This window comes from Leuciscus leuciscus, assembly GCF_965113295.1.
Source record: "Leuciscus leuciscus genome assembly, chromosome: 3".
Classification (NCBI taxonomy): domain Eukaryota; kingdom Metazoa; phylum Chordata; class Actinopteri; order Cypriniformes; family Leuciscidae; genus Leuciscus; species Leuciscus leuciscus.
In genome coordinates, this window is record NC_138727.1 from 56,749,412 (window position 1) to 56,775,991 (window position 26,580).

The window sequence follows — 26,580 nt, forward strand, 5'->3', positions numbered from 1 at the left end:
AATGATTGATTTATAGTGTCAATTAAGAATGAAGCAGCACAAAATTCTAAACTTCTAAATACTTGTCTCTTCCATAGTTTTGAGAGTGTGAGGTTGGGTTAAAAAAAGTTTGAATTTGGGCCTTAAGTTCTTCAGTTAAGGGGCATTCGACTGGAGGAACTACAATTCCTGTCCACGGCTGGTCAGAGATACTGTCTGTGTCCGAGTCGTCGTCTTGTGCAATCTGTTAAAAGTTGGTAATAGTTTATGGACATTGGGGCAACATCTTGCATGAAAACGTTACATACATTAAAAGACACAAATTCTTAAAATACCTCAGATAGGACTGGAGGAGTGACAGGATTTTGCAGGAGTCCAATTTCCCACAACTGGTCTGGGCTTCGATTTACTCTCTGTGCGGAGAGGATGGTTATTCCACCCACTAGTAAAGGAGTCAAGGCTGGCCTGGAGATGAGGCAGGAACACAAACTGACAACAAAAAAGGTGAAGGCTGTTGGTTGGCTCTAGTAATCCTTCCTCTTCAAGGCTGTGCAAAACATCATAATAGATGTTTGTAACTGCCATCCATATGTCACGCCAAAGGCGCTCAATGCTAAAAATGGAAGAGAAAACAGTGTGTAATGTTGAACACAAATCATCATTCTTAGAAACAGAACACTTTAAAATTCATATCAAGCTTTAACTAATTTATCTTGCTGCTTACCGCTGGTTATGCACGCTTTTTCCTGAGATGTAGCTTCCCCTGCCACAACCTCGCACAGAAAACATGCATCTGGCAATCTCTACATTTTCAACTCCTTGGTCTCCTCGAACTCTAAATGCAAAATTTTTTTATATGACAAGGTATTTTAGAAAAGAAACCTAACAGTATTTAAAAAACTTATGTTAACCATGTTTAAGCAAGCAGGGATTCATTTACATTTAGCTTACGCTTTTATCCAAAGTGACGTTCACAAAAGCAGCAATCATTACTGGAGGTAACAAAGCATTCATACACACTCATGATGTAAGTTGTCTTACCTCAACGGAAACCCATGTCTCTCCACTGACTGAAGGAAAAAACCGAGGGCAGTGGATGCCTTGTTATCTGTTGCAGCTCCAAGGTACATGATCTGAGAGACATAAAGTAAAGTTAGACTTATGCATTCCATCAGGAATTTGATTTGTACAAAATTTATAGGCCAACAATGCATTAAAGAAAGAGAAAAATACCTTTCTGGAGTACCCATCAATGGCACCGAATATCACAAGGCCATATCTGATAAAAGATAATCTGTTATTACCAGTTGAAATGCGTATGTAAACTGTAGAGAGAAACGTACTCGGTTACTAACGTAACCTCGGTTCTCTCTAGAAGAGGGAACGAGTACTGCGTAAGATATCTTACGCTAGGGGAAAATCCTTTGTCCGCGAGATATTGAAGCCAAAAAATTATCCTTAATTTTGAAATAATGTAAAACGCATTGCGGCAGCATGCAGACATAGGCGAGGCAGCTCGCGCGCCTATTGGCTGCTCTGCGGCAACTGCAGCAGCCTATCGAGCGAGGCCTGGCGTGACGCCAGACCCAATCAGGGCACTTCGCGCCCGCTGCGTCACGTCCCGCCGAAATGGGCGTGGTCTAGGCCTATAAATACCGCTCGCAGGCAGCTATTGTCTGGTTTTTCATCATCGAAGCAACCAGAGCGTGTGCATGCACGGCAAGATACGCAGTACTCGTTCCCTCTTCAAGAGAGAACCGAGGTTACGTTAGTAACCGAGTACGTTCTCTTACGAGAGGTCTCTCGTACTGCGTAAGATATCTTACGCTAGGGGACCCAATGCAAAACGCCGTGCATGAGATCTGACACCAAAGACCCAAGGGCGAAAGCCCGGGGTTCATGTAGTGCACAATCACCCAGGGAACTCACAGGGAGTCCGGGAAGAGGGAGGGGCGAAGCCGCACTCTTCCACATATGGCAGCGTCGCTGAGACGCGAATTTCATACAGACAGGGCGGGGCACGGCCTGAACTGATGGGGGAATGTGGGTCTTACACAGTCTGCCCAGGCACATCTTGTGCTGCTACTTTTTACTGTCGAACATTGAGCTGTGCTCAGTAGACGCAGCATTCTGAGCTGATAGCATCAGGTCAGATAATACTGGTAAACTTAGACCGACAGCAGCCTGGCCTGCAGGGCGGGAACCTCTAGGTTATAAAACCTTATAAATGTAGACGGGGAGGCCCAGCCTGCCGCCATACAAATATCTTGCAAGGCAATCCCACTTGACCAGGCCCACGAAGAGGCCATGCCTCTCGTGGAGTGCGCTCTGACACCCAACGGGCACTGCATGCCCTTGGAGGCGTATGCCAGCGCTATAGCATCAACTATCCATCTGGAACATAACCGTGCTTAGGTTTGAGTATAACTTTTGAGTCATTAGGCCCAAACTCCATGCACGCCGCGCTCACAGAGAGCGCGTGTAGATCCCCTATGCGCTTCACTGAAGCGAGAGCCAGCAAAAACACCGTCTTGAAAGACAGGTGTTTCAAATCAATTGACTGTAAAGGCTCCAATGGCGCACCTTTCATGGCTTCCAGAACCGTAGAAAGGTCCCATACGGGGACTGAGGGAGGTCTGGGAGGATTCAGTCTCTTAGCCCTTCTAAGGAAGCGGATGACTAAATCGTTCCTTCCTATTGACTGACCAAGCGTTGTTCCTGAGAACGCTGCTATAGCCGCCACATAAACTTTGAGCGTGGAGGGGGCCCTGCCCTCATCCAACAGCTCTTGTAGGAAGGAAAACACCTCCGTCACACCACAGTCTGTGGGTGACACACCACGGGCTGTGCACCAGCCCGAAAACACTGACCATTTCGAGGAGTAGAGCCGTCTCGTAGACAGAGCTCTAGCCTGCGTGATCGTGTTTAATACTCCTTTAGGGAGTTCAACATGTACCCGTTGATGGCCCAGACATGAAGGGACCATAGTTCCGGGTGAGGATGCCAGATCGAGCCGTGGGCCTGTGAGAGGAGGCCTCTCCTCACTGGTACTGGCCACGGGGCAGTACTTGCTAACTGCATCACGACTGGGAACCAAGGTTGGTTTTTCCAGAACGGTGCCACCAGCAATACTGAGCATCCTTCTTCCCTGATCCGTTCTATCACCTGAGGCAGGAGAGAGACGGGGGGAAAAGCATAGAGCGGGCGGCGGGGCCACACATGGGCCAGCGCGTTCCTGCTCTTGGAGAAAAATTCCGGACAGTGAGCGTTTTCTTGAGACGCAAACAGGTCTACTTCCGCTCTGCCGAATTTTTTCCCCCAGCAGTTGGACTGTCTGTGGGTGTAGAGACCACTCGCCTGCCGGAACATTGTTCCTGGACAGTCTGTCCGGTCCTATATTCAGGAGCCCTGGCACGTGCGCTGCTCTGAGCGAGCGCAGGTTGCACTGAGCCCATACCAGGAGGCGTTCTGCCAGCCTGTACAGGCTCTTGGACCTGAGGCCGCCCTGGCGATTTATGTAGGACACCACAGACATGTTGTCCGAACGGACCAAGACGTGGCGTCCTTTTATTTGGGGACAAAAAACGCGTCAGCGCGTTGTCTACTGCCAGCATTTCGAGGCAGTTTATGTGCAGGAGCTTTTCCCGTTCCGACCACTGGCCGAAGAACGGTCTGCCCTCGAGCAGCGCTCCCCATCCCGAGGTGGACGCGTCCGTGGACACCACTTTCACCCTCGAGGAAGTCCCCAGGCTTACACCTGATTGGTACCAGTCGTTCGCTTTCCAAGGTTTCAGAGCTGTGACGCACTTCTGATTGACCCTGAGGCGAAGCGAACCGGATGCCCACGCTCTGCGTGGGACTCGCGCTTTCAGCCAAAACTGCAGCGGGCGCATGCGGAGCAGGCCCAGCTGGAGCACTGATGATGCTGAGGCCATGAGACCTAGCATCTTCTGAAATTTCTTGAGCGGGACAGACGCGCCGCAGCGAAACGAGTTCGCTGTGCGTTGAATGTCTACCGCGCGCTGTGGTGATAGTCGCGCTATCATGGACAGCGAGTCCAATTCTGTGCCCAGGAAAGATATCTTCTGACTGGGTGACAGAGAGCTCTTCGCCCAATTGACACTGAGACCCAAATCCTCGAGGTGATCGAGTAAAATGGTCGTGTGTTCTATGAGCACTGCGCGAGATTGCGCTAGAATCAGCCAATCGTCCAAATAGTTCAGTACTCGCATGCCTCTCATTCTGAGGGGTGCGAGCGCCGCATCCATGCACTTCGTAAATGTACGGGGTGCCAGGGACAAACCGAACGGCAGGACTGTGTACTGATATGCCTGGCCCTCGAAGGCGAATCTCAAATATCGCCTGTGACGTGATGCTATCTGTATTTGAAAATACGCGTCTTTCAGATCTATTGACACAAACCAATCTCCTTGGCGAATCTGCACAAGGATTTGTCTGGTCGTGAGCATCCTGAACTGTCGCTTCACAAGCACTTTGTTCAGTTGCCTTAGATCTAGTATGGGTCTGAGACCCCCGTCTTTTTTCGGTACCAGGAAGTATCTGCTGTATAGCCCTCCTTCGCTCTGAACTTGAGAGAGAGGCTCCATGGCCCCTTTGCTCAATAGTTTCGCCACTTCGGCTCGAAGTAAATGTGCTACTTCTGTTTTTACCGTGGTCTCGACGCGCGCCACATAGCGGCGAGGGCGTCGGCGAAACTGTAGCGAATAGCCTCTTTTTATAATGTTCAGCACCCACTTCGAAACCCCGGGCAGCTTTGCCCATGCGTCCGCATGAATAGCTAGGGGTTGAATACGAAGCGCGCTCCGCTCGCTCAGCGATGGAGAGGCTTCGGCATGCTGTAACACAAGCGTCGCGCTCGTGACATTTGAGGCATGGGGCGCGCTGATAACAGCGGGCAGATTGCCCGCGCTCGACTCCTCTGCGGTGGTCAACCGCGAGGGGGAGGGCTGGGCGGTTCCCGTAGGAACTGTCATGTCTATGTGTGGATGTGGGCGCGGGACAGCGGGCACATATCACACTGCAAGCATTGTTCGCTTGAGTGAAGCGTGTAACGGAGAGCAGAGCACCAGTTGCATGGTGATTAAATCAAATTAATTAATGCAGTCTAAATCTACAAAACCCCTGTCTCGCTCTGACTCAAGCTATTTTCACATTCCAAAGCACTCTCATTTACGACACCTCTGTTGTTTTGAGATTGCTCTGCGCAAGACGTGCAGCCCAAACGGCGCCGAAAAATGGTGTAAATCATTGACTATCTCTCTCTCTACGTGATCTCTTACGTCTAAATCAACAAAGACCGTCTGTTTAGGGCTTGGAGAGCCTAACGCTGACCAATGAGAGCGATCCCGAAAGCACCCCCCCCCAGGGAGTCTCTCGGACACTGATTTACACATAGACACTAATTAACTCTTCACAACAATAAAACAGTGTTGTAGAGACCAGATGCCCAAAACATGTGGTCTGTGCCTAATACATCAATCCAAGGAGCCAAACGCACGCACACACATAAGCCTCACCCGCAGCGCCGGGGACAAGAGTTCAGCTGGCGGGTATGAACTTTCAAGACGCACTCACATACACACACACAGAAACACACTCAGGCCCCACCACGTGTGATCCAAAATCCTTGTATAAAACATTTTAAATGTATTTTCTTGATGTGTATGATCCCCTGTCCCAAATATTATGCATATGTAGTTTATTGGCCTGTAATCACTCTGTGGTGCCCACAATTACAAGAAATGATGTACCTCCTTGATTTTAGATATTAGAACTGTCATTCGCGGTATTGCCGTGTTCCACAAACCCCAACGATGCTGAATCTTTAACACAAAATATCAGAGAATGCATTGTTTTATTAAATACCAGTGTTATTAAGTTATGGACGAATTCATCGTTTCAAAACCCTGCGGAAAGGAGGCGTATAGACCTCAAAACGTCAGGAGGTGGGCCCATACGTTGTTAAAGACGATTGGCCCACGTACGTGAGGGAGGCGTGAGTTTAGCCCTTTAAAATTTCGCGCCCCTCTCCTCTCAGTGCAGTCCGCCAGAGAGAGAAGACGACACGCCTCCTTCCCTCAAGGAAGCTTCGCTCGCTTTTATTTTCCTTTCTATTTTCCTTTATTTCCAAGTCTTTTCTTAGAACTACTATTTACTGAAGTTGATAGTCTGCTGAAACCAACCCACAAAATCAACTTAAGGCTAAGATAATCTTTGCTGAGTCTTCGCTCGCTTCAAGTCGCCACAGCAACCAGAACGCTGTGACCACGTGATCCAGGGGCCTTTATCCAACACACACACAGAAGGCCGACCTTCCAAACAGAGTAACGTAGATCTTTTAAATTTGCAATCTGAAGGAAATGCTGTTTAAAGTTGTCTAAATATTACTAAGAAACATTGGGGTTTTGTGGTGAATGACTAAAACTGTTTCTATCTCTCTCTCTAAATTCTCTTTCACACACACAAACATACACGTTCACACACACACACACACATACTCTCACCCACGTGTGCCGAGATAAACACACTACCACGTGCTCACGGAGCGACACACCCACCTTACAAACGCTACCATCTCCACATCCCACACACACACCTAAAATCATTCGTATCTCAACTATTAGTTTCCTCTCGCTGAGTTTCTCTCTCTCTCTCTCTCCCAATCTCTCTCTAAAACCTTTTTATTTTGTTGTACTTCTGTATTACGATCGTTATATTGCCTGTTTTGTTTATGCATTTTTACTCCTGCGTGATTTAAAATAATTGTGTAATCGCTAGCTTGTTTAAATAAACTTTGTTAAATCATTTGAATTAAGTTTGCCTGTTTTGTTTCAAATTCTGAGTCCCTGATGAGTGCAGATTTTACCTTATAAGCTCTACGATTGGTTTTATTCTTAAAAGAAACCTAAAAATTGTCTAAAACACGGAGATAATTATCTTCTTTGTGGCCACAAGAAAGTGTTATCTATCAGTGTTAAAGACGCCTGATTTCTGTTCATAAATTATACATTCTGTCCGCTGGACGGCCAGTCTGCATAGTAAATGAACCTTCTTCAACTTCTACCTCAAATTCCCCAAATTGAGTAAATGCTACCCGTCTCTATCAGTGATTATTACAAGTAATTGCGTAATCGCTGATACAAGCCGAGGTTTTGACCTATTCCCTAATTTGAATAAATTAATTTATGGAAGCAACAGATGCATATTCACATTGATGAATATTACCGCTAATTTGAGCTAATTAATTCCCCAACACAAAGTCATTGTTGTTACATAAATATTGGTTTTTTGAATGCGGGCACTCTCATACTCAGTTTTGATACAAATTGTGCAATTTGATATTCATGTGTGATTTTTGAAAGTTTAACGTTTTTGTGTGCGTTTGTAACGTTACTAAACAAGTATTGAATTACTGAATAAGTCGACTCGAAAAACTGATCAAAGGGCAAAAAGCCATAACCCACCAGTTAAGTCTGGTCGTGGAGAAAAACTGCAGTTAAGTTTACAGTATTGTTGCGAGTCCAAAATTAGAGGAAAATAAACATCTCTTTTGCTTGACCGTACATGTAATTCTGTTTTAATACCTGTGTTGGAACAAAGGAGTCCATCAGGCATTGTTACCGGTATTTCTGTAAACCCCGAGAGCAAAGTGAGCTACTCCGGTCAGAAAGAATATATTCTATTGTATGTCGCTAGCAACGACACTTACGGGTTAAACCACTGGCTTTGCTAACCAGCAAGAAACCCGCGTTATAGTTCTGCACAGAACAGAAACAAAAGATCCGCCGTGATCTCTCAAGAATTTATTTGCAGTGTGATTTTTGTGTTTGCAAAAGGTCTGCGTGACCTTTTTAAAGAATTTATTTGCAGTGTGATTTTTGTGTTTGTAAAAGGCCTGCACGCGTGAAATTGCGATTGCTGAAGTCAATCTTACAGGCGTGTATTGTTCTCATGTTTTAAATTTACCACCTCGTGTCTTTGTTCCGCGTAAGCGCAACACTGCCACCGCGTGGTCGACGACGGGGTAAACACCCGTCGGCCATTTCCTTCCGCCTTGATTTTTGGTGCTAAAAAATAAATAAATAAATTCGCAGTCGTAAGTATCTAAGACGCTGTTTAAATACATATTTGTATTTACAGCTCGCTAAGTTCGTTTAAAACAACCCTTGTATTTTGGACTGAGACAGTTTATTGTGAATTTAAATTCCCAGAAAGGAAACCGGAAATTATAGGGTGTCTCAATCCAAAAGCACTGATAGTTCACCCGGAAGAGGACAGCGCCCCACGTGGCCACACCCCTCCAGGTCAACTATCCCTCTTCTCCTCAGGGCCACTATACCCTGCTGTGTTTTCCATTTTCTAAATCTACATTGATGATTCTGTTTGGGTTTATGCCCATTTTTAAATAATCATTTAATAACAACTTCAATGTTATAGTGATTATTTTATTTTGTTGTTGAAATCCTTCCATTTCTAAAAAAAAGAAAAAAATTTTTTTGTTATTCCCAATCATCATACCCCTGAGAAAGACAGAGCCCCCTAGTGGAAGCTCCCTGTCCAAGTCAGCTTTCTACAAATTTTCTCTGTTGAATTTCATTCCATAGATGCTGATTTCGAATGATTAGTTTGTAATCATTACAAAATAACTTAAGTGTTGTTTGATTGTTATAAATAACCATTCGAATTCTCTGTTAAGGTACCCCAGGATTATTTGGATTTGATTTTAAGCCAATTTTGAATTAAAAGTTTAAGTGTGTCCAACAGTTAAGGCGAACCGACGAGAGGAAGAGCGCCCCCTAGAGGCTCTATTAAACCACTACAGTGGTCTACCGCACCGCTTCTCCTGTTTCCACCTACATCGAGAAACCGCTAACCTTCTTCTGTTTCACCTTTAACTGACAAGACCATACACCCCTTTAATTCGGTTTTTCCGCTTCAAGGTTGGTTTAATTTTACTTTGTTTTGTGTTTTCTTCCTCTGCGGAGTTTTATTTTGTTATTATTGTTTTACCACATAACCCATTTGGTGCAAGCAAGAAATCTTAATTCACTTTAAAGTCCCTTGTTTCACTCCATGTTGTGGCTCTTAAAGGCCAGAATCTCAGCACTTGCAGTGGACTAGAAAAGTCCCGGTTCGACCTCTGTGGGTGAGTCTCCCGACTGACGTTTCCGACACTGACCGTGCGGTGACCCTTGAGTTTCTCTTACCTCTGCCACGGGCGGCGGCACGCAGTGCGTGACCTCAGCAATCCGGTGCTTCGGAGTGTCAGCCATAAAAACCGACGCAAGAGTCAATTGTTGGGACCGCTGCGCAAACACTAGGCAGACCCTGCCATCGTTCTGTGACGCACCCACCTTTGCATTGCGTTTGGTTGGTTGATATCTCCGGAACTACTAGGATTGTGTTAAAAGTCACCCTGTTTGAGGGGTCGTGTCCGTGAGCAGAGTAACGGAGAATCCAAGGTCACGGCGGCCAGGTGTTCGGGGCGCCAGGAAGGTTGACCGCGCTCGGGGAGGGCCGGCCGGGGCGACCTCCGTCCATTTCAGGTAAGACTAAATCATTTGAAAAAAAAAAGAAAACTCTGCCTCCCACTATAAGCCACATAATCTTAAATATCTCCCCCAAGGCACATCCTTTGTGCTATTAGTGTCCAAATTACAGCTCAGATCAAATCACTGATATTTTTGTTTTTGTTTTTGTGTTCAATTTCTGTTTCTTCCTCCCCTTTAAATCCTCGCCTACTCGTGCCTTGCATGTTCTGTGGTAACTTGTTTTTCAGTGCACCAACGAGACCCCAAAAAGCTAAGTAATAGAGGGACAACTGAACAGTCTCTATTCCGGGTCCTATGCTGACCCGCCTAACTGTCTAAAGTCAGTTAGCCCAAAGTTCTATAGACGGCATACCGTCCTATAGTTTATTAGCTTCACGACACGATTGCATTGGCCCTTCTTGTGTGTGTGTGTGTTGTGTTTTCTCTCGCCTACAGTGAGTCAACATGTCGCGCTCATCCAGCCCTGCGGCTCACTGGAGTAGCCTGGAAGCGTGGTTGTCCGCCATGACTACGGGCTGTCTATCCAAAGACTTCGGTGACCCAAAACTCCTGACCCAACAGGAACTGGACAACAACGTGGACCAGATCATGTCCCAGGACCCCACGCAGGCCTACAGTTCAAAAGAATGGAGTCGCCTCATCGGGAGTCTCTCTCACTACCTGGTGTCCCAGGCACGTCTGCTGGAGGAGGACAAAGCCCAGCTGGAAAAGGACAAAGCCAAGCTGGAAAAGGACAAAGCCCAGCTGGAAAAGGACAAAGCCAAGCTGGAAAAGGACACCGCTGGACTAAAGACTCAGCTAAAGGAGGCCTGCAAACAAAAGGAGCTGGCACAACAACAACTGGACGAGCTACTTCTGGGAACTGAGGAGGAAACACACCCGGAACTACAACAGGAAGTGGAAAGACTACAACAGGAAGTGGAAAGACTACAACAGGAAGTGGAAAGATTACAGCAGGCCCTGGAGGACCTGCGTCTGGACACGGACAGGACAGTGGAGGCGGAGAAACAGACCACGGCTGCCCTAAATTCCAAGCTGCTACGTGGAGAAGATCTGCTAGCAAGAGCACGCACAGAATTAACGGACAGAGACGCTAGAGTCAAAGTTTGTGAAACATTTTTGCAGAAAGCCCGAGCTGAAATTGACGAGCTCATCCAACAAAGACATGAGCTTAAGGGCGAGCTGGACATGGTCCACTGTGAACTCAAACATGTGTACAACCTACAAGATAAGCGGGAGGGGGAGACACACACCACCCCGTCTCTCCTTACCCGCGAACCTGCACTTCACAGCCAAACTATTAAAGCTAAAGAAGAAGAGGAAAGCCCACGTCCTGACACTATCTCACCTGCTGGCCCCGTCCCGGAAAGACGAGCCACCATTCACCGCACAGCCTCTAAAGAACTGGACAAGCTGGCAAGAAACATCCCTACATTCAACCCAAATCCAGCAGGTGGCAACGACGTGCACTCTTATTTAACCGATATTGAATTTCACTTGCAAACTGTGGACAATGTCACGACTTGGGACAAGTTATATCTCCTTCGGACCACTTCTGGGCGCATCGTGAGAAGTTTCCTGGATCGCCAGCCAGAATCCGTTAAAACGAACTATCCACAATTACGACAAGCCCTGATCCGTGAATTCTCTGATCCAGACTCGGACCAAGGCATCATCGCGGCAATGGACCTCAAACAAGCTCGTCTGGAAACGCCGCAAGCCTACTACGAACGTCTGCGGCTCGCCTACTTCGGACCGAGGAATGAGGCACACATGGAAGAGGACGTGAGTTTCAAAACGCTTTTTCTGCGGAATCTCCACCCAAGTCAAAGTGCGCACCTGGGCGTTCTAGTCTGTCCACGGACCCTGTCAATTCAACAGTTACGTGACCTGGCCCACAAAGCGTACGTAAAACAAAAGACTGTGTCTGAAAAACCTGTAAAATACCCCACAGTGTGTGCCGTCGCTGCGCCCGGTCCAGAACTTGCCCTGGAGGGTGCACAGCCTGCCAACTACGAACCCGGCAACAAACAGTCCCGACCGTTCCAAGCCGGCAGAGGACAGCGAAACCGGGGGGGTGTCCGCCCAAGGCCGCAAAATGATCGTTTCGGTGGATCCTGGGACCGGCATCGCTTCCCCCACAACCAAAAAGGCGGAGGCAGCTGGGAAGCCGACCGCAACCCCAGAAGGGGCCGACCCCGATCTCCCCGAACCACAAGCCCAGATAAACGGCCAAGGGACCCATCTCGACATGACAACGGTAAAGTCAAAATGGAGCCCACACCCGACAGAAACAGTGCAGCCACGCCCGAAGAAGCAGAACTCATAAGAGCACTGAGAAATCTTGTCCAAAAGAAACCTCACAAGGAAGACAAAGATAAACCAGACACCGCATGACTAGCCCACAGGCCTGAAACCAATGCTCCTCACGCTGACAGCCCACCTGAAACTATTGTTAAACCTCAGACTGCTGAACTCGCTGTCACATCACAAAATGACAGCTCCACTCACTCCCTCAAACTGACAGCCCCGCAAAACACTGCTGTCAAACCAAAGACTATCGAACTCGCTGTCACATCACAAAATGACAGCTCCACTCACTCCCTCAAACTGACAGCCCCGCAAAACACTGCTGTCAAACCAAAGACTATCGAACTCGCTGCTGCATCACCAAATGACAGCTCAACTCACTCCCTCCAGCTGACAACAACACTTCCTGCACAAGACTGCAGCAGCTCTCACAACAAAATGCCAGACAGCGCTGTCCTAGTAATCTGCACCAACAACGAGACACTAGAGACCTACCCCCACTGCTTGTCAATCAACACACAAGAGCCCATGCCACAACTCCTGGGCAACCTCATTGAGAGAGGAGTGGCACGAAAACTGTACTTAACCATCACCTTAGAAAAGGAAATGCAGCTCGAAGCCCTGGTGGACACAGGTTCTGACCTAACGCTAATTTCTGCTCAACTATTTCAAAAACTCAAGTGTGAAGCGCAAAGACAAAACCGAACTCTTAAATTCCACACTTGTGAGCTGAACGTGCAGTCATACAGCCAGAACGACATCCAGCTAAAGAACTTAGCTCCCATTCACCTGGCAATCGGTCCTATGAGCGTAGTCCACCCTGTGTATATTTCCCCTGTGAACACTTATCAATTTCTCATAGGCAAGGACCTGCTGGACCGTTTTGAACCCTTGTTGGACTTCAAGCATCTACAAATTTGGGCTCAGGTGCGTGAACCCCTCCCCCTCCAGCCGCACAAATCCATTGAGCCAGAATGCCAAGCCACAAGGATCGTGGAAATTCCCTCAGCCAGACATGAGGATGAAATCCCCACAGCTGTTCAGGGTTCAAGTTCGCTACTCTGCACGTTCAGAACAACGCCAGACTCCGATAATTACTGCCCCCAGGTAAAAACTCCCCTGCAGCTGCAGGACGTAACCGCAACAGACATTATCCTGGCACTATGGGCAGACAACTCAGCTATAAGCTTGTCACTATTCAATGCTATTCTTGAAAAGACTCCAGACCTGCCCTACACCTGTAAACGCACCCGTTTCCCTTTGAACCCAGAACCAACCTCATTGACATCTGCCAAAGGGATCTGTGCCTTGAACTTGACATGGAATCACCGACACTTGACCCATTACTTCCTGATCCTGGAAGAGCTCACAGCTCACGACGTCTACATTGGAGCAGACATCTTGATTCGCCTCAAGGCTCATGTGGACATGTTTAATGAGGTTGTATGGGCTCCATTGATTTCACTGCCACCTGTTCCCATCAGTCATGACAATCTACTGTCAGGTCAGACCATCCCTGAAGTCTGCACCCTCATCAACGAACAAGGAACAGTCGTACCTGCTTACACGAAAGGCGTCGCCGTGCGCCTCAACCTGCGACAGGGCCAAACCCTAAACCACACACTGGCTTTCTTCCAACCTTCACCTGAATGTGTAGAACTCGGACTCACCCTCGAAGCCACACCCCTCACTGAAGTGTCATCTCGGGTAGTCTACATTCTGTTCAACAACTGCACAGCAGCTGACATCAACATCCCCAAAGCCTACCGACTGGGATGGCTAGTCAGTAATGACTTTCATGACTTTGAACTGATACTACCCGTAATAGGGCCCATTCCACCTGCACTGATACCTGAGGGACATACTGACAATACATTGTTCACAGCACCCTTCCAATTCATTGCCATCACATCTGTCATGTCGGTAGCCAAACACCGTGTGTGCAGAACAGAGCTGACAGAGGATCAACACCTCACAGTGTACACAGTCTCCCACCAGCCCGTCAGTGAAGCTGACGCACCTGCCGTGCCGGTTGAAACCAACCCGACTGATGACAAACCAACAGAGGAACCATACCAAGGTTTCGAATTGCAAGTGCAACAAATTCTACAGGATGCTGATGCCCTTCAGGATGATGCAGACCGCCAAAGACTAAAACAAGTCCTATACAAGTTCAAAGAATCATTTGCGAAAGACTCTTTAGACTGTGGTCTGACGGACCTCCACACAGTGCGTATCCCCACGCACCCTGAGGCTCCGCCCACCTTTGTCAAGCAATACAAGATTCCCATCGCCTCACACGAACCGGTGCGGGAAATCATCGAATCAATGCTTGAGAAAAATGTCATTCGAGCCTGCAACAGCACATACTCTGCGCCACTATGGCCCGTTCTCAAGCCTAATGGAAAGTGGAGACCGACCATCGACTATCGCAAATTAAATCAACAGGTGCCATTGTCACGATGGCCCATGACTCAGCTGGAACAGGAAATCCCACAAATCAGAGGAGCCACCATCTTCTCTACACTCGATGTGGCCTCTGGATTCTGGACCATTCCAGTACACCCTGACGACCAACACAAGCTGGCATTCACGTTTGGCAACCGACAGTACACCTTCAACAGGTGTCCGTTCGGATATGCAAACTCACCAGCTGAATTCAACATATTCCTGAACAAAGCATGTCCAGACGCCAGGATGAGAGGTAACCTGATTTACGTCGACGATGTGCTTATGAAAAGCACGACGGTGGCAGACCACCTAAAAGAAATTGACTATGTTTTAAACCAGTTATCTGCTGCCGGCGCCAAAATAGCCCTCCACAAGGGGCAGTGGTGTAAAAGCAAGGTCAATTACGTTGGCTTGCTCATTGGACCCCATGGCATTGAACCACAATCAAACCGTATTCATGCCATCCAAAACATCAAGCCCCCCACTAACGTCTCAGAACTTCGAAGCTTTCTAGGAGTTTGCAACTACTCCCGACAGTTCATCGAAAACTATTCAGACATCGCCAGGCCTTTAACAACTATGTTGAAAAAGGACTGCCCTTTCGTCTGGTCAGATGCTCAAGAACACGCCATGGTAGAACTAAAAAGACATTTATGCACAGCTCCATGCCTTGCTTACCCTGATCCACAAAAAGAATTCCACCTGGAAGCTGGGTTTTCAAACCAATGTCTCAGTGCTGGCCTATACCAACAACATGACCAAGACAAGAAGGTAGTCGCATATGCCAGCAAGACACTTCTCCCTCCAGAATGTAAATTCTCAGACTGCGAAAAAGCTTTGCTCTGTACAGTGTGGGCAATTCAGCGCTTCTCCAACTACATTGGTGCACAGAAAGTCATCATAGAAACATGCCACCAGCCCGTCATGTTCCTCAATAGCCAGCGAATCCGCGACGGCGTTGTCACTAATTCACGCATTGCTACATGGCTAATGGCTCTCCAAGGACGAAACGTCGAGGCAAGATATGCACAAAACCACAAATCCGCTCTAGGTAACGGCTTGGCGGCCTGTCAAAACTGCTCTGACAACTCTCCTGCCGCAACGCTGAACACACCTGAGCCCCAAGAACCACCACTGACCTGCCACAGGTACTTTGACAAGAATGCGTGCGAAAGCATGCCCACAGCCTACGTGGACGGATGCTCCTACAACAGCGAGGGCATCCTAAAAGCAGGTGCATGGGTACTGTGGGTGAACGACCACCCATGCCCACCACAACACTTCAAGCTAGGCCCCAAGTCATCACAGTATGCAGAAATCGCAGCAATTCTCATAACTCTGCAAATCGCAGCATCAAACAACATCAAAGAACTTCTCATCTGCACAGACTCTAACTATGCCAGACTCAGTTTTGTATGCCATCTCCAGACCTGGAAACAGAATGGTTTCAAAACTGCTAACAACAAGCCTGTAAAACACCAACACCTGTTCCAGGAATGTGATAACATCACAACGACACACGATCTCGCCGTGTACTGGAAAAAGGTAAAAGGACACTCCAAACTCCCAGGCCAAGACAAAGACTTCAATGACCACACTGACGCCCTCGCAAAAGCGGGCGCCCTACACGGTGACCCGTGGAATTCCCCGAAACCCTCACCCACCCCCGAGGTAGCAGTGCTAACCCGAAGCAAGAAACCATCACCTGCTACTGCACCTGCTTCGCAGATGCTGTCACTAACCCCACAAATTTCAAACAACGACCTTGCAGAAATGCAAGCCTCAGACACTGCCATAAAGACTATGATTCTCCACCTCAAAGACCCCTCCCCCAACCCAATCGCACCGTCTGACACCACTGATAACTCAGATCTCAGACACTTACACAACAGCAGACACATGCTGCGTGTGCGGGACGACATTTTATGGTTTGTCACCGATGACACCACTTCGCCCAAGCTTGTCGTGCCCCGATGTCAAAGGGGGGAGATGATAAACCACGCCCACAACGCACCTTACGCGGGGCACCACGGTACCAGAGCCACGTATGAGACACTTAGACAAGTGGCATACTGGCCAGGTATGCAGCAGGATGTGGCAGAGTATGTGAGAGAATGCCTGGTCTGCTGTCAGTTTCACCCAACAAACCTAACTCACAGAGCCCCGTTGCAACGCAGAGGAATCACATTTCCCTGGTCAGATCTCCAAATTGATTGGGTGGGACCGCTGCCCAGATCGAGCAGAGGTAACAAATACTTTCTCACGGTGGTGTGTCAGTTTACCAAGTGGGTAGAGTGTCTGCCAGCACCTAACGAAACCGCCCAAACAACGGCATATCTCCTGATGAACCACATCTTCTCCCGATTCGGGTTGCCACTGAAAGTCAATTCAGATCGAGGTACCCATTTCACCGCAGAGATCATGCAAAAGATCTGGAGAATTCTAGGGGTACAAGCCAAACTTCACATCAGTCACCATCCGATCTCATCCGGACAGGTAGAAAGGTCTAACCGAACGGTGGTCGCCATGTTGAGAAAATATGTGTCGGCTAACCAGAAAGACTGGGATGTGAAACTTCCCCTGGTGCTGATGGCTATCCGAGCCACACCACAGGAATCCACCAGAGTGGCTCCATTTGAACTCATGACTGGGAGGCAGATGACTCTGCCCTTACACCTGTTGTACCAACCAGGAGACAACAACCTCGTCACCGCCTATACTACGTCCCAATATCTGGACGAGCTCCATAGACACTTGAAAACAACTTTCGCTTTCGCTCAGCAACACCTGAAGACCAGCGCTGAAGGCCAGAAAGCCTTTTACGACAAAAAGGCATCACACCAAGAACTCAGTGTGGGCGACAAAGTCCTGTACTACAGTTTCGCCTTGCCACCCAAGCAACTGTCAAAAAAGTTTCTGCCTCACTGGACTGGACCACATGAAATTGTGAACAAACTCTCTCCTGTAGCATACCAGATCCAGCTTAAACGGGGACCAAGAGAACCCGTTCTCAAATGGGTCCACCGAAATCAAATTAAAAGATATGTGGCCCGGAGTAGGGACAGACAAGAAGAGGCCAATACGAACTAAACTCAACCGCCGTCCCTACAGGATGCTGCTGTGGATTGCCATCATGTGCTTTCAGTCGACCAGAGGCCAGCCACCACCCGATGTCATCTCACCGGGGCCAGCCTCGGGAATCGTGTTGAGAGAACAGCCTGGACTGCTTATCACAAATTGCCGCACACACACACAGAAAGTGTACGTGCGACTCGACCCCCGAAACGTCTACCGTGCGCACTACCCGAGATCCGCCACCCACTACAGTTGGGCGGGTGCCAGATGGACAGAAACCGCCCTCGACCATGCTGAAGCTGACATCGTCCACATGCTGAACCAACTTGAAAAGGTGACTCTCACCCAGGCCGAACTGAGTGGACACAACAGACGGTCCAAAAGGTTCCTCGGAGCCCTACTCGGAGCCGCTGCAGCTGTGGGCACGCTGTTCAACATCGGTATGTCTAGCGTCAATGCCGTGAACATCGCCACGGTACGAAGACATGTGACAGAAATCCAGACGGAACTCCCACAGCTGAAAGACCAACTCACCACACAAAGCGCATCCCTAACCACCATAGGCAAAACACTGAGAGGTACAGTCACCATCCTTAACACACATAGCGTCATGCTGAACCAAACTTTGAACTCAATGAGACAGATGTTCACAGTCTTCCAGAATGACTTTGCCCAAACTCAGTTGGTCACCGCATTGATGTCCGACATGCTCAGAGAAGTGAGCTCCTCCATGGACAACCTAGCCATGGGAAGGATCCCGCCTTACCTAATACCCCTGAGTCTCGTACAAACCGTGCTGGCTTCCGCCACCACCGCACCCACGGATCCGATACAAACCCATCTTGCCTACTCTTTAGGTAGCGCCATTCCACTGTACGTTGACCCGGTACAGCGGGAGGTAGGCTTCCTCCTCAATCTGCCAATCATCGAATCAAGCCGAATCTACCGTCTTAAAGACATTGTCAACATCGGATTCTGGCAACGGGACACTCAGTTTAAAGTACGGACTCCCGACGTGGTAGCGTACCATGACAGCGACCCACAACTGTACCTAGCACCTAACCTACACATGTGCACCCGCACGAAAGACATTCACTATCTCTGTCCCAGCAAACCTTTCCTCAGAGATAACACCGATGGGATCTGCGGCCTCCAACAACTAGCCAACGACGCACGTTGTCCGGCCGATGCGAAACCTCGCAACCAGGTCACCGAGACACAAGCTGAGATCGTAGGAAACCGATGGCTCGTGAACACTCCAGTACGGTCAGCGACACTGACCTATGACCAACACGACACTGCTACACGTGTCAACCTGCTCAACCAAAGCATGTGGATTCAAGTCCCACGAGGAGCCATCCTCCACCTAGATGACCTGGCCTTGTACCACCTCCCAAGTGAAGAGTACCAAGCCGAGCTAGAAATTCCGTCGTTCTTCAAGAACCGCAATTTCACTCTAGATCCCGAACTGGAAGATTGGATTGAAAAAGGGGGGCCACAAGTTATCGACATAGCTCCCCTGGACTCAGCCCTTCAAGCATTGTCCCGACTACCCATTCTGAACACTTCACCTGTGGTACAAACATGGACAGCCGCTGATACCGCACTGTGCATTACCAGCATCCTCGGACACGCCCTAGCTTTGGGTTTGGCCTATATCCTGTACAGAAGGATCAACGCAATTCGAACCTCCACAGCCAAGCTCACAGAGGCAGTCTCCGTCGGCTTCAGGAGAAACCTCCGGAAGGATGACTCCCCACTAGAGCAAGCTGAAGACCTCATCGAGCTCACGCTGCAGTCCTAAGCAACACCCGTGTGCAGCCTCCGCCCATCCATGCACCTGCCATCTGACCGTTGTTACCGTGATGACTCGACTAGGCCCATACACGCCCGGTCGACTCATCAAAAGGGGGAATGTAACGGAGAGCAGAGCACCAGTTGCATGGTGATTAAATCAAATTAATTAATGCAGTATAAATCTACAAAACCCCTGTCTCGCTCTGACTCAAGCTATTTTCACATTCCAAAGCACTCTCATTTACGACACCTCTGTTGTTTTGAGATTGCTCTGCGCAAGACGTGCAGCCCAAACGGCGCCGAAAAATGGTGTAAATCATTGACTATCTCTCTCTCTACGTGATCTCTTACGTCTAAATCAACAAAGACCGTCTGTTTAGGGCTTGGAGAGCCTAACGCTGACCAATGAGAGCGATCCCGAAAGCACCCCCCCCCCAGGGAGTCTCTCGGACACTGATTTACACATAGACACTAATTAACTCTTCACAACAATAAAACAGTGTTGTAGAGACCAGATGCCCAAAACATGTGGTCTGTGCCTAATACATCAATCCAAGGAGCCAAACGCACGCACACACATAAGCCTCACCCGCAGCGCCGGGGACAAGAGTTCAGCTGGCGGGTATGAACTTTCAAGACGCACTCACATACACACACACAGAAACACACTCAGGCCCCACCACGTGTGATCCAAAATCCTTGTATAAAACATTTTAAATGTATTTTCTTGATGTGTATGATCCCCTGTCCCAAATATTATGCATATGTAGTTTATTGGCCTGTAATCACTCTGTGGTGCCCACAATTACAAGAAATGATGTACCTCCTTGATTTTAGATATTAGAACTGTCATTCGCGGTATTGCCGTGTTCCACAAACCCCAACGATGCTGAATCTTTAACACAAAATATCAGAGAATGCATTGTTTTATTAAATACCAGTGTTATTAAGTTATGGACGAATTCATCGTTTCAAAACCCCGCGGAAAGGAGGCGTATAGACCTCAAAACGTCAGGAGGTGGGCCCATACGTTGTTAAAGACGATTGGCCCACGTACGTGAGGGAGGCGTGAGTTTAGCCCTTTAAAATTTCGCGCCCCTCTCCTCTCAGTGCAGTCCGCCAGAGAGAGAAGACGACACGCCTCCTTCCCTCAAGGAAGCTTCGCTCGCTTTTATTTTCCTTTCTATTTTCCTTTATTTCCAAGTCTTTTCTTAGAACTACTATTTACTGAAGTTGATAGTCTGCTGAAACCAACCCACAAAATCAACTTAAGGCTAAGATAATCTTTGCTGAGTCTTCGCTCGCTTCAAGTCGCCACAGCAACCAGAACGCTGTGACCACGTGATCCAGGGGCCTTTATCCAACACACACACAGAAGGCCGACCTTCCAAACAGAGTAACGTAGATCTTTTAAATTTGCAATCTGAAGGAAATGCTGTTTAAAGTTGTCTAAATATTACTAAGAAACGTTGGGGTTTTGTGGTGAATGACTAAAACTGTTTCTATCTCTCTCTCTAAATTCTCTTTCACACACACAAACATACACGTTCACACACACACACACACACACATACTCTCACCCACGTGTGCCGAGATAAACACACTACCACGTGCTCACGGAGCGACACACCCACCTTACAAACGCTACCATCTCCACATCCCACACACACACCTAAAATCATTCGTATCTCAACTATTAGTTTCCTCTCGCTGAGTTTCTCTCTCTCTCTCTCTCCCAATCTCTCTCTAAAACCTTTTTATTTTGTTGTACTTCTGTATTACGATCGTTATATTGCCTGTTTTGTTTATGCATTTTTACTCCTGCGTGATTTAAAATAATTGTGTAATCGCTAGCTTGTTTAAATAAACTTTGTTAAATCATTTGAATTAAGTTTGCCTGTTTTGTTTCAAATTCTGAGTCCCTGATGAGTGCAGATTTTACCTTATAAGCTCTACGATTGGTTTTATTCTTAAAAGAAACCTAAAAATTGTCTAAAACACGGAGATAATTATCTTCTTTGTGGCCACAAGAAAGTGTTATCTATCAGTGTTAAAGACGCCTGATTTCTGTTCATAAATTATACATTCTGTCCGCTGGACGGCCAGTCTGCATAGTAAATGAACCTTCTTCAACTTCTACCTCAAATTCCCCAAATTGAGTAAATGCTACCCGTCTCTATCAGTGATTATTACAAGTAATTGCGTAATCGCTGATACAAGCCGAGGTTTTGACCTATTCCCTAATTTGAATAAATTAATTTATGGAAGCAACAGATGCATATTCACATTGATGAATATTACCGCTAATTTGAGCTAATTAATTCCCCAACACAAAGTCATTGTTGTTACAAGCGAATGCACGTTGGTTTCGTTTTTACAGAAACCGTGAGACATGCATAACGTGGTGTTAGTGGGCACATTCACCATGTTTGAAGCGCAATCGATCTGAGTCGATTCATGTGCTTAAGCCCTGTGTGACGGGCTGTGCTTGTGTGTAGAGATGGGCACTGGGCAGTGGGCATTCTTTCTACACATAAAGCACCATCGGCCGTGGCCGGGACACCAGAAAAATTCACGCTTATGGGATTTATCTGGGTAGCCGTAAAAACGGCGTTTGTGTGCAGGCAAGCGGGTGACAGAACCGACTTGTTTACTGCAGGATACACTGGAACAGTCACATTTACTGGAACTGAACGAGCGAGAAGTTGCCATAGAAACAGAGAGCGTCAACATGCTGGCGTTTATTGCAGGCCTGCGTGCATTACAACAGGCTTGTTCACTGCAATATTGACATTTCCAGTCGCCTGAGTTCCAGAGGGGAATGGGAAATGTATAGGAAAAAGGAGGTTGGTCCGTCCGCAGCGGGACCAGAAAAACTCCCTTTTTTTTCCTTACGCCAGTGACGCACGGAACACCATAGAAACGGTGTTTGGGTGCAGTCGAGCGGGTTGTACAACGCGCTCGTTGGCTGCAAAATACACATCTGCAGTCGCCTTTTCAGGGAACTGACAGAGCGAGCATTGACGGCATAATTTTATCTGCCGGTAGACCCGGGGATCGAACGCGGGTCTCTCGCGTGCAAAAACCTGAGAGTCTGCCACTGGGCCACAGGGGGAGACACATTGTAACTCAGTTAGCGCGAGTATTATAAGAGAGCGTCAACGTGCTGGCGTTTGTTTGCAGGCATGCGTGTATTACAACGGCTTGCTCACTGCAATACTGACATTTCCAGTCGCCCGAACTTCAGAGGGGAATGAGAAATGTACGAGAAAGAGGAGGTCGGTCCGTCCGCGGGGGGACCAGAAACGCTCTTTTCTCCTTTCGCCAGTGACGCACGGAAACCATAGAAACGGTGTTTGGGTGCAGGCGAGCGGGTTGTGCAACGCGCTCGTTGGCTGCAAAATGCACATCTGCAGTCGCTTTTCAGGGAACTGACAGAGCAAAGCATTGGCGGCATAATTTTTAACTGCCGCTAGACCGGGATTCGAACTCCGGTCTCTCGTGAGGAAAACCAATGATTCCGCCACTGAGCCACAGGGGGGAACACAAAGGCTTTCGGATGCACGAGCATATAAGAGCGTCACATGCTTTCTTCGGCGTATGCTTGCAGGCGCGCTTGTATTAAAACAGGCTCGCCTGCTGCAATATTGATATTTCCAGTCGCATGATCAGGGAACTGGGAAATGTATGAGAAATTGAAGGTCAGTCCATCCTCGGAGGGACTAAAAACACACCTTTCTCCTTTCGCCGGTGAGTGACGCATGAATGGGGCGCAGAGGCAGGGTAGCTTTCTTATAACGTAAAGAAAAACTAACCCCGACCGTCCGCTTCCAGCCTCCCTTGTGAGCGGCGCAGTTTGCGCGGCTTGAACAGAGGGAGAGAGAAAGCTAGCCCCGTGACCGCCCGCTCCTGACATCCTCTGTGAGCGGCGCGGTGTGCGCGGCTCGAACAGAGGGAGAACAGGTATCGTCCCCCAAGCAGGCAAGGCAAGCGGGCGAACCGGCAAGCTTTGCGGGTTGGGGGTGGGGGGGGGCGGAGGAGCAGTCTCGGAGAAGGATGCCAGGTGAGTCCTGGCAGGTGAGTCACCATAGGCAGTAACTAGCTCGCAGTGAGGGCAGTCGCCGTCAGCGAGCGCGAGAGCTGCGTGATCAGGAAAAGGGGCGTCTTGAAAAAGACGCCCAGCTCTTTTAGTGCAATGGGAGTGTGTGTCGCGGCGGCGAGCACACACACATACATAAACACAGTAGCAGAGAAAGGATATAAGCGCCGGAAAGCGCAGCAGGAAGGCAGGAAGGCGGCGCAGCCAGCGACTTCAGTGACTCGTCCCGCTGAAGATGCTCTCTCTCAGACGGCGCGGCTTCTTATCCAGCTCCAGCGATGCGTGTGCTTCGCTTGAAGGATGAAAAATCAGATAATAGCTGCCTGCGAGCGGTATTTATAGGCCTAGACCACGCCCATTTCGGCGGGACGTGACGCAGCGGGCGCGAAGTGCCCTGATTGGGTCTGGCGTCACGCCAGGCCTCGCTCGATAGGCTGCTGCAGTTGCCGCAGAGCAGCCAATAGGCGCGCGAGCTGCCTCGCCTATGTCTGCATGCTGCCGCAATGCGTTTTACATTATTTCAAAATTAAGGATAATTTTTTGGCTTCAATATCTCGCGGAAAAAGGATTTTCCCCTAGCGTAAGATATCTTACGCAGTACGAGAGACCTCTCGTAAGAGAACTCACATGCATAATAAGTCATTTTTAAGGATTAAAAATACAAAATATCATAAACATCTTGGGCATTACTTATATTCATTTTCAAAGAATTTAAATAGAATTAGAAAACACAGAAACTCACAAATAATGACTTCACATAATGTAATGTGATCACAATATGTGATATTTTCACAGAAAGGGTCACATATACTTTTATCAGTAGCATTACATCAATAGCTTGACACGCATGACATACCTTATCAGCTTATGGTTTGTGTCTACGTGAACAACATGAAGAGGGCCCTTTACGGAATAAGTCCTTCTGACTACACATCTCAATTGTGTAATTCTTGCAAGTATTCCAGCAGAGTCCACTCGATGCATGGAATCCCAAACTCTTGTCCATGGCACACGATGACCCAAGGCTTGTAAGTGTCCCTTCATCATTCTATGGCCTAGGTGTGGACTTTTAGCTTTGATTGACCTCACTAGGTTGTCAAGTTCTTCATCTGTGATTTTACTGTAGGTGTCCTTTAGAGAAATGCCATACTCAGTGAGGCGACGTTTGATTGTCCTTGTTGACACACCAAGAAGCTCGGCAATACATGGAACAGATAGCTGCATATTAACTAGGTACTGAAGATGTTCTCTGGAAATACTAAACTTTGGGGGCCCCTTAACTCCAAATTCCACTTCAAGGGCAGTAACAGGTTCATTGTTATTGTCAATATGCCAATCCACTGTGTTTTTCAAGGTTAACAGTTCGCCAAGGAGTTCCTCTGGGACTGAAATTTGATCATAGACTGATGAAATGAAGAGAAGCTCATGACCGCATAAAAACTGCAAATAATCTAAATCTAGGGGTAGGCGACTCATACGGGTCACATGACAACAGAACATGGCGGATGCAGTAACGTATGTCTGAATGCTATTTCCACCACACATACTATATTGTGCCTTTTTTTGCGGATTACGTTTAAAGATTTCAGATGCAAAAAGCCTCTACAGGCCCATCTCCATCAAAAAATGAGATTATGATGTTCAGTGAAAGCTCTCCACACATAATAGCCTATGTGAAAGTGAAAGTGAAAGTGACACGTGACGGCCAAGTATGGTAACCCATACTTGGAATTTGACCTCTGCATTTAACCCATCCAAGTTAATGCACACACATTAGGAGCAGAGTAGTGCGTAGTTAACACACACACACTGCAAACGTGGATACACACACCCAGAGCAGCGGGCAGCCTTTGTGTGGCGCCCGGGGAGCGATTAGGGGTTAGGTGCCTTGCTCAAGGGCACCTCAGTCATTTCCCACCGGTTCTGGAATCGAACCAGCAACCTTTGGGTTACCAGTTCTCCCTAACCACTAGGCCATGACTGCCCCTATGTGTTACTCAAATAATTTTACTTCAAAACCCCGCTAAATACCACCCTCTGGCCGGTCTGAAGTATCTGTTATTAATAATAGGAGTCTAATAATAATAATAAGAAGAAGAAAGCGATCAATAATCAGTGGTGGGCAGATCGAGGCTTCGTGAAGCAATGAAACTGTTGAACCAAATGGGCCATATTGTTTCGAGGCTTCGAATCAATCCGACACTCGTCTCAACGGTGACACCTAGTGGTCACTTGCAGGTGTTGATCTGAAACAACCTTGACGACCCATTAAAAAAATGTGGTTTTTTTTTTTATTATTGTATTTTTCTAATATTTAAAGCTTGTAACCTATAGGCTCCTCACTGTGCATAATGTTATTTTGGTCCTGCAAAATGAATATTAATAAAAGAAATCAAGCCACAATGTCTCACTTTTTTAGAGATTTTTATTCAAAAATATTAATTTCTCTGCTGTGGAAGGACTTAGCCTACTTCTTTTTTTACAGATAATTTCTCCAGCCTTTGAAAAAATCCTCTCACAAGGGACACTTCCCGCATAGCAACATTGTTTCGGCCCAGATCCGGCCCACATCTGGCACTTGTGGAATGCGGATCTGGCCCACATGTAGCGTGGAATGACGGCCCTTGGGTGGCCCACTCCTGTTTGCCAGATCTGGGCCACAAGCAGGCCATAGCAATGCCACATGTCAGCCAAGAGCAAAGAAATAAACCAGAACTGGACCTTATCTGAGCCACAAAGTCTGTGTATATTAAATATGGAGTCATCTCAGCCTTAATAAGCCTGTTAACAAGCAGAATCACTGAAGGAAAGAAGAGAACAGAAAAAGAGACGAGCAGAAACACAATAACTACAACTGACTTCAGCCACAGCCTTAGATGAAATCAACTCAAGAGAAAAGAAGACATTAAATCTGTGAAGATCTCAGCAGAGGAGGATTAAACAACTCCACAAACAGCATTACCAGCTTCACTTATTACTAACCAGACTGACTTTATTTCTGCCAGACACACAGAAGTTTTTATTGAGAATTAACAGAGGTTTAACTCTGTTTCATTTGAAGTCACCATAACAGTGATTCGTGTTTCCATTAGTTGGGCTCTTAACTCTTATTATATCTTTGGTCTTTCTTTGGCCGCTGTGACAGTGTGTTTGTCAAACACATTTACAGCAGCAAAGGAAGCTGAAGTGAAATGAGATCAGGTGATGATGGTTACCTGTTGATGGGTTTATAATCATCATGAAATAAACTGATTCACTGATGATTTTGGAATCTAACAATTGTGTTGATCCATTAAT

At 47.6% G+C, this 26,580-nt stretch overlaps 1 protein-coding gene across 1 annotated transcript; it reads right to left on the bottom strand.

Annotated features, from left to right (window-relative positions):
• Positions 1–315: 315 nt before the first annotated feature.
• Positions 316–24,655, bottom strand: LOC309494734 (uncharacterized protein; the record flags this gene model as incomplete). Its single annotated transcript, XM_082164147.1, has 5 exons — positions 24,140–24,655; positions 1,213–1,258; positions 1,021–1,112; positions 704–814; positions 316–592 (listed from the first exon to the last, which is right to left on the bottom strand). Exons 1-5 carry the CDS (start codon positions 24,505–24,507, stop codon positions 316–318), a joined length of 894 nt encoding a protein of 297 aa, XP_082020273.1. The 5' UTR covers positions 24,508–24,655.
• Positions 24,656–26,580: the final 1,925 nt, after the last annotated feature.